Here is a 9002-nt window from a genome sequence, read left to right on the forward strand (position 1 = left end):
TTTTTTTTTTTTTTTTTTTTTTTTTTTTTTTTTTTTTTTTTTTTTTTTTTAATGAAATCTACGAATGTGTAAATTGAGTAAGCAATTTGCTACTATATGAGTTGGAAATTTATTAAAAATTAATTTGCGGCTTTCCTTATTGATTCACGGTTTCGGTTAGTGACATGGTATTCAACTAATGCATGTTGTCTTTGGTGCATTTACCTCGACAGTGAATCAAGCTGAAGCTATTGTTGTTGCGGTTATTAAAAAATCACTCGAGTTGGTTTTCTGTTACTTGGAGAAATCAGAGTTTAAGGGCGATGACTTTAGTATTCAGGTTTGTTTCTTCCTGATAGTTTCTAAATTACGTGGGAGGGGTACATCTTTGCGTTTTCATACTCACCCCCACACAAATTCTATAGGAGGCCTCTGTCTCCCTCTCTGGAACTAAATCTTGAAGCCTGCTTTGTTTGTGCTTAGATGTATTGTCAAGTCATATTTGCATCATATTTTTAGTCCTCTTTATTCAATAGAAGTTATTTGTTATGTACTCTCATGTTGACTGCGTCAGAATATTAGAATGTTCCTCCCGATGTCATATTTCTCAGTCTTGATGAAACTTGTTATTTTTTATCATCATTATTAGGCAAAATCTTAAATTTTGTTTTTGTTACTGTGTCTACTTAGTTTTGAACTTCAAAAAGTTCAGTTACATGCTGAAAAATGTTAGTGTGCGACTCCATTAGATAAAATTTGGAGAAGATGGTCTGATTTGACATCCGGATGGACTTATTAATTAGGGCTGAATTAAATTTTGAATTGGTGATTGGGCTAGATTATTCGGTTGGATGGGTTAAAATTAAGACTAAAGTGTCTAGTTGCATCAAACTCACTGCCAGTTTATTACTAGTAAAAAAATGTATCTAATGGAACAAAAGAAAAACATCGGTACGTGGATTTAAAACAGAAGCTGGTTTTTTTTTTTGCTTCAAAATTTTATCATTCCCAAGGGCTTCTAAGCAATGTTGACAAAAATCTCAATGGAGATATCAACGTTGATGTTTATTTTGAGTAAAAGCTTTGGAACTGTGGAAGTTGATACGTATGATTTGACTTAATTTATGGAACTGTTAAAAGTTGTTTTTATAAAATGTTATTTTTAACACTGACAACATCCATGAATAAGAGATTATATCAATGTAAAATTAAATAAACTAGAAAAATAAAATTTACAAAAAGAGTGAAAGAGGGAAGTATAAAAATAGAGCGAGAGAATATCAATAGAGAGAAATGTTGGGAAAATATATATATTTTAATAGCTATTTTTGAGGTTTAAATATGAGCTAGTCTTACTTTCAAAAAGTTGGTTGACGTACCTTGGCAATGAGGTTGTGACTTGAGAACAGAAAAATCACGTCGAGTTTGAGATGACGTAGCAATAGTTGAAGAGTTGAGAGGGTGTATCAACCGTTGACCTTTTTTGTTTATTTTATTTTCTGATCACATTTTCCTTCCCATCACAATCAACATTTTGCTGATATTTTCATGACATTGTACACAATAATAACTCTCATTTTGATATTGACCGTCTTGATTTATGAAAGCTTACTTCATTATTCATTCGTGTGCATTAATTTTAAGATTTATATTACGTATTAACAAACTTCTTATTTTTAGTCTTGGTTTTTTTGTTTTCATTCTTCTTCTTGATATTTCAACTTACATGTATATATATTTTTTGTATTATATAAAGAACCATTTGGCATCTTCTGCAGAATAATATGTTACTGTTTATGGAAACAATTTTGGCTGGTGGGATGGATAAAGTATCAGACTATGCTCAGCTTTGTGCCAAGAACGAACTTATCGACTTGTTAAAATCTACTGGTGGAGACTGTGATGCTACTATTGAGTTCCACAATGACGTTGAATGTGGTTTTACAGGTAACTATGAAATTTTAAATGATTTTCCTTATGCATTAATATTAGGTTTTCCTCACTAAAGTTGTGTTTGTTTTTTCTTGTATTGTTTTAGGAGGAGTCTGTTGTTCCAGAGAAGAAAAACAGGCAAGTAGGCTTTTAATGACAATAGCTGCTGAATGCGTGCAAGTTGCTCAGCTGACCTCTGAATCTGGATTCAGTGAACCTACATCCCTTGAAGACATGAACAAGTTGGTTTTCCGTTGCCAACATTGGGCAGTTGCACATTTGGCATGCATTCAACGTTTGATTTTGATCTGTAAAGATTTGGTAATACTCACAGATGCACTTGATGAGAAGACAGGAAGTACGAGTTTTCGAAAGAGACTGTCATGTAGTTTGAGGATATTAAAGCTTCTCACTGAACTCTCAAAGAAATTTCCATATATTGAATATGATGCTAAACTGATGGAAGCAGTTGCATTCTTTGCCAACTCATTGCCTTGCTTGTTTGGACTATGTTTTGAGTTTGCAAATAGTCATGCAATGGTTGAAGGTAGTTTTGAGGGCACCATTTTGTTACTCCTAGAAGAATTTTTGGAGCTACTTCAGGTTGTATTTCGCAACAGCTATGTTTGTGTGAACATCCAAACGTGTATAGTGTCTTCCATATTGGATAATTTGAGTTCTTCAGTTTGGCGGTATGATACATCTATCGCAAACCTGAAGCCTCCCCTGGTTTATTTTCCTCGAAGTGTTATGGTTATAATAAAACTGATTCAAGATCTCAAGGGGCATAAATGTCATGCCTTAAGTCTTAAAGACCTTGAAATGCATCACACGCGCTCTACTGCTGATTTATCAGTGGACATGCCTAAATGCTATGCTCGTTTGGAGATTGTTCCTTTGCATAAGAATTATACAGTTGAAGAAATTTTGGGAATGATATTCCCTCAATCAAAACAATGGATGGATGATTTGATGCATCTCCTCTTCTTTCTTTATTCTGAAGGAGTGAGATTAAGACCAAAAATAGAGCGATCATTATCCAGTTGCATGAAGAGCAGTAGCACGGTTGAACAGGAAACTGCTATTTGTCATGAAGACGAAGCTCTATTTGGGGACCTCTTCTCTGAGAGTGGCCGCTCTGTTGGTTCTGTAGATGGATATGACTTGCAGAATCTTGCTGTCAATTCTGCCGCCAGCTTTTGCAATCTGCCTCTCCAAGCTGCTAAAGAACTATTGAGCTTTATGAAGCTATGCATCTTCTCTTCTGAATGGAATGCATCTGTTTTTGCTGATGGTTGCAGCAAACTTAATCAGAACCATATTGATATATTACTTTCCTTGCTAAACTGTGAGGGGTGCTGTTCTGATGACAAGGCTTCTGCTAGTTGTCTACCTGAACATGCTGAGAAGAAATTCGGCCACATCCATGAAATTTGTTACAGGTTGTTGCATGGTCTTCTCACATGCCATGCATTGCCTGATTCCCTTGAGGAGTACCTTGTGAAGAAAATTTTGAATGCTGAAAATGGTAACTTTGTTTACAATGATCAGACCCTAAGCTTACTGGCCCACACACTTTTCCGTAGAACTGGTGTTGCTGGGTCACAGTTGAGGACCCAAATATACAGGCAATTTGTGGAATTTATCAGTGAGAAGTCCAAAACTATTTCCTTCAAATATTCCAGCCTCCAGGAATTTATTGGGACTCTGCCCTCTGTCTTTCATATTGAAATTCTTCTTGTGGCATTTCACTTATCTTCTGAAGGAGAAAAGATGGAAATTTCAAGCTTAGTTGTTTCTTCCATTAGGGCAATTGATGCTCCGTCCACATTTTCTAGCTGTACAGAATTGTCAATGTGGGGTCTACTGGTTTCAAGGTTGATTGTAGTACTTCGCCACATTGTTTTTCACCCTCATACATGTTCCTCTTCGTTGCTTTTTGATTTTCGATCCAAGTTGAGGGATGCTCCTGCATTTGCCTCCAGTTTGCCTTACACGTTGAATGATCATTTATCATCTTGGGGAGCAAATGTTGCTAAGAATATAATTGGTTCATCCGTGGATTCCAAGCCCCACTTTAATAGCTTGATCAACCAGTTGATTGACATTTCTTCATTTCCTGATTCACTACACAAGCATGATTTGACAATAGAATATCCGTGGTTCAATCCCAGTGATATCTTTTCTAGATTCTCATGGATTTTGGGGTTCTGGAATGGTAAACAAGCTGTTACGGTAGAAGACCTTATAATTGAAAGATATATTTTTGTTCTTTGCTGGGATTTTCCTTCCGTGAATGCTTTGACACATGTATGCCCATTATGGAGCAACCCAGAGACGCTGGACATTTCTAATACAACGTGCTTCTTTTACTTCACTAACTTACTTCTAGATCATAGTGATGTTATTGTCAAGAGCATGACATTTCCTCAAGTTGTGATTGGTTTGCTTCGGCATTTGCATAGTGGGAGTATGCTGGAGGACTTTAAAGCACTGGGCTGGAATTTTTTAAGAAACGGAGCTTGGCTATCTCTAATTCTTTCCTTCCTCAATGTAGGAGTATGGAGATACTGCAATAAGAATATGGTTTCTACAGTGGGCTCTTTCTCGACAGATACCACAGTGACAGATAATGAGCATGCCAAGTTTGCTGAAAGCATATTTTCCTCGGTGATTACCGATAACCAAATTTCAATTTTAATCAGGGAGCTGTCAGCTGTATTGTGCATGTATTTACAAGTTCATCAGAAAGCTTTTGTTGCTACTCTTAGTAGTAGACATGATCATGATGCTGAGTTTTCCCCTCTCTTGCTCTTTAAACATTCTGAATTTGATAAATCTGTGCAGAACAAGATCCTTGAGAACTATGGCACAACTTCTTCCTTGCTGGAGTCTGTTTTTAACCTCATGTCTAGGTTGGACGAAATAGTGGACAAAAGAGCCCTTGGGTTCTTATCAAGGGCCTCTTGGGAATCAATGTTTCATGGTTTTCCCTCTCATTTGGAAACTTCCAGTGGAATTTTGCTTTCTTGTGTCCTTAGCATAGGGAGGATTATTTCTGTTTTAGCTGGGCTCCTGAAGATGGTAGATGTTGAACGTAATATCGTTTTGGAGACTGAGGTAATTCATGGGATTCTGGATTCACTAATGACTATAAAATTTGACAAGACCTTTGAAAGTGTTCATGGGTTGTGTGAAGATATGTATCAGAGTTTGAATGCGGAATTGGTAGGATCTGCTTATGGGGATCTGTTTCTGTTGAAACAACTTGAGGGGTACCTAAGACACATAAATACAATTGGGGCGAGTGATAACACTATTCATGAGTGGGTAATTGTTAAGGCTATAGATGTCTTGGACAGCATCCGGAAAGATGTTTCGAAGTCTTCTTTATTCCAATTTTATCTTGGTGTTGAAGATGTATCTGAGCAGGTTAGGGAGCTTTATGCATTAAAACGTGGTAATTTATTGGTTCTTCTGGACTCCTTAGACAATTGCTGCTCCGAATTAGTTAATTTGAAGGTTCTTGGTTTCTTTGTTGAACTCTTGTCTGGAGATCCATGCTCCAAGCTTAAACAGAAAATACAAAATAAATTCCTTAGTATGGATTTGCTTTGCCTGTCAAAATGGTTGGAGAAGAGGATTTTTGGCTTATTGGAGGAAGATTCAAGTGGAGTCAATGTGAAAGGATCTTCTATTTCTCTTAGAGAGTCATCCATGAGTTTTGTATTTTGTCTCATATCATCACCCTCAGAACCTTTGGCACTTCAACTGCAGAGTCACATCTTTGAGGCTGCACTAGTATCCCTTGATATGGCATTTTTACGATTTGATATCAATGTTGCCAAGGCCTATTTCCATTTTGTTGTTCAGCTATTGAAAGGGGAGAATTCAATGAAATTACTTTTGGAGAGAATTCTCATATTGATGGAGAAATTGGTTGGTGAAGAGCGCCTTCATCCAGGGCTGAGGTACCTCTTTAGTTTTCTTGAAATGATCTTGATTGAGAGTGGATCTGGTAAGAATGTTATTGAGAAACTCTCCGGAAAACCCCTATCGAGGTATGCACCTGAAGTTGGACCTCTTTCTTCTAAGTCATTTGGGTCTAGGAAGAACTCGGAGACATTGGTTCTTTCTTCCAATCAAGAAGAGGGACCTGGATCTTTTGAATGTGATGCAACTTCTGCCGAGGAAGATGAGGATGATGGAACTTCCGATGGTGAGGTAGCTAGTCTAGACAAGGATGAGGAGGAGGACACAAACAGCGAAGGGGCACTTGCTTCAAAAGTCTGCACATTTACATCCAGTGGCAGCAATTTCATGGAACAACACTGGTACTTTTGTTATACATGTGATCTGACTGTCTCAAAGGGATGTTGTTCTGTGTGTGCAAAAGTCTGTCATCATGGTCATCGTGTTGTTTATTCCCGCTCCAGTCGCTTCTTTTGTGACTGTGGTGCTGGGGGTGTTAGGGGCAGCAGTTGCCAATGTTTAAAACCTCGCAAGTTTACTGGACATGGTAGTGCCCCTGCACATGGTGCCAGTCACTTCCAGTGCTTCTTGCCCTTCTCTGAGGAGGGAGAGCAACTTCCTGAAAGTGAATCTGATCTGGAAGATGATGTGGTTACAGACACCGATAAATGCCTCAGAGCTTCTGTTCCTGGAGAGCTTCTGGACGGAGTTCCTGTTTTACTTGAGAAACTAGATGTTGAAGGAAGGATGCTCAAGCTTTGCTCTTGTTTATTGCCTTATATAACTAACCAAAGGGACCCAGACCTTTCAAAAGACAAAAAAATTATTCTGGGTAAAGATAAGGTGCTATCATATGGGCTTGATCTCTTGCAATTGAAAAAGGCATATAAAGGTGGGTCATTGGACCTTAAGATTAAGGCAGAATATGCAAATGCCAAGGAGCTTAAATCACATCTATCTAGTGGATCTCTTGTGAAATCTTTGCTCAGTGTCAGCGTTAGAGGTCGTCTTGCTGTTGGTGAAGGTGATAAAGTGTCTATTTTTGATGTTAGGCAGTTAATAGAACAGACCACAGCTGCACTCATGACGGCAGACAAGACTAATGTTAAGCCACTCTCCAAAAATGTCGTTCGTTTTGAAATTGTACATCTTACTTTTAATCCCACAGTAGAGAACTATCTTGCTGTGGCCGGCTACGAAGATTGCCAAGTTTTGACTTTGAACCATCGTGGCGAAGTCATTGACCGTCTTGCTATTGAACTAGCTCTGCAAGGTGCTCATATTATACGCATGGAATGGGTTCCAGGGTCTCAAGTCCAACTAATGGTGGTTACAAACAGGTTTGTCAAAATATACGATCTATCCCTGGATAATATCAGTCCAATGCACTACTTCACGTTGCCAGATGACATGGTAGTTGATGCTACACTGTTCACAGCTTCACAGGGAAGGGTCTTTCTTATTGTTCTTTCAGAAAATGGTAGGATATTCAGACTTGAGTTGTCAGCGCTGGGAAATGTTGGAGTTACACCCTTGAAGGAGATCATTCACGTTCAGGGCAGAGAAATGACTGCAAAGGGATTGTCATTGTACTTTTCTTCATGTTACAAATTATTATTTCTTGCATATGCAGATGGCACCACATTGGTTGGTCAGTTAAGCCCTGATGCAACAAAATTGACGGAGATATCAGTTATATATGAAGAGGAACAAGACGGAAAAGTTCGGCCTGCTGGATTACACCGTTGGAAGGAGTTGTTTGCTGACAGTGGCTTATTTTTTTGCTTTTCAAGTGGCAAATCTAATTCTGCTTTGGCTGTATCTATGGGGGCTCATGAGATTTATGCTCAAAACTTGAGACATGCGGGTGGTTCATCCTCGCAATTAGTTGGCATAGATGTATATAAGCCTTTATCCAAAGATAAAACACACTGTCTTGTTTTGCATGATGATGGCAGCCTTCAAATATACACACATACCGCAGTTGGAGTGGATGCTAGTGCAAATGCAACTGCAGAAAAAATCAAAAAGTTGGGTTCTGGCATTCTCAATAACAAGGCTTATGCCAGTACAAATCCAGAATTCCCGCTTGATTTTTTTGAGAAAACTGTTTGCATCTCCGCAGATGTGAGATTGGGAGGTGACGCCATTCGAAATGGTGATTCTGAAGGAGCTAAACAGAGTTTGGCATCTGAGGATGGTTTTCTTGAGAGTCCTAGTTCTTCAGGTTTCAAGGTATTGTTCCTTGCACATAAGTATGCATTTTATTGTCCACTTGCTTATTTTAATTCTTAATCAATGAAACTTAGGATAGGAATTTTAATTTTTTCCCTCCTGTTGCTTTGATAGAGTTCTATAATTTTTTTAAATCATTTGGGATGACATTTTATGTCCTTTTCCCTACTCAGATCACTGTCTCTAACTCCAATCCTGATATTGTTATGGTTGGATGCCGCATTAATGTTGGTAATACGTCCCCAAACCATATACCTTCAGAGATAACTATTTTCCAAAGAGTCATAAAATTAGATGAGGGAATGCGATCTTGGTACGATATACCATTTACTGTTGCTGAGTCTCTCCTTGCTGATGAAGAATTCACTATAACTGTTGGACCAGCATTCAATGGTACTGCACTTCCTAGGATAGACAATCTTGAAGTGTATGGTCGAGCAAAAGATGAATTTGGTTGGAAAGAAAAACTGGATGTTGTTCTGGACATGGAGGCACGTGCACTTGGTTCCAATTCCTTGCTTGCCAGAACTGGAAAAAAGAGGCGATCCATGCAATGTGCTCCTATTCAACAGCAGGTGTTAGCAGATGGTATGAAGGTCTTGTCTAGTTATTATTTGCTTCGTAGATCACAAGGATGCCCAAAACTTGATGGTATAGATCAGGAGCTGAGTAAACTGAAGTGCAAGCAATTACTAGAAACGATATATGAAAGTGATCGGGAGCCCTTGTTGCAATCTGCTGCTTGTCGTGTCCTGCAAGCCATCTTCCCTAGAAAAGAGATATACTATCAAGTAATCATTTAAATGGCGATGTTTTACTTGTATTGTGACAAATTCTTTTGAACGTACTCTGAAATCCCCCCCCCCCCCCCCCCCCCCCCCCCC

At 38.5% G+C, this 9002-nt stretch overlaps 1 protein-coding gene across 1 annotated transcript in view; it reads left to right on the forward strand.

Annotated features, from left to right (window-relative positions):
* LOC111462934 (auxin transport protein BIG) overlaps window positions 1-9002 on the forward strand; it is a 25095-nt gene that overhangs the window by 1677 nt on the left and 14416 nt on the right. Inside the window, exons 2-5 of the mRNA XM_023106768.1 lie at window positions 213-319; window positions 1758-1926; window positions 2018-8118; window positions 8292-8909. Coding sequence (XP_022962536.1) covers window positions 213-319; window positions 1758-1926; window positions 2018-8118; window positions 8292-8909 — 6995 coding nt within the window. The remainder of the gene's footprint in view (window positions 1-212; window positions 320-1757; window positions 1927-2017; window positions 8119-8291; window positions 8910-9002) is intronic.

This window comes from Cucurbita moschata, unplaced genomic scaffold (assembly GCF_002738365.1).
Source record: "Cucurbita moschata cultivar Rifu unplaced genomic scaffold, Cmos_1.0 Cmo_Scf00002, whole genome shotgun sequence".
Taxonomy (NCBI): Eukaryota; Viridiplantae; Streptophyta; class Magnoliopsida; order Cucurbitales; family Cucurbitaceae; genus Cucurbita; species Cucurbita moschata.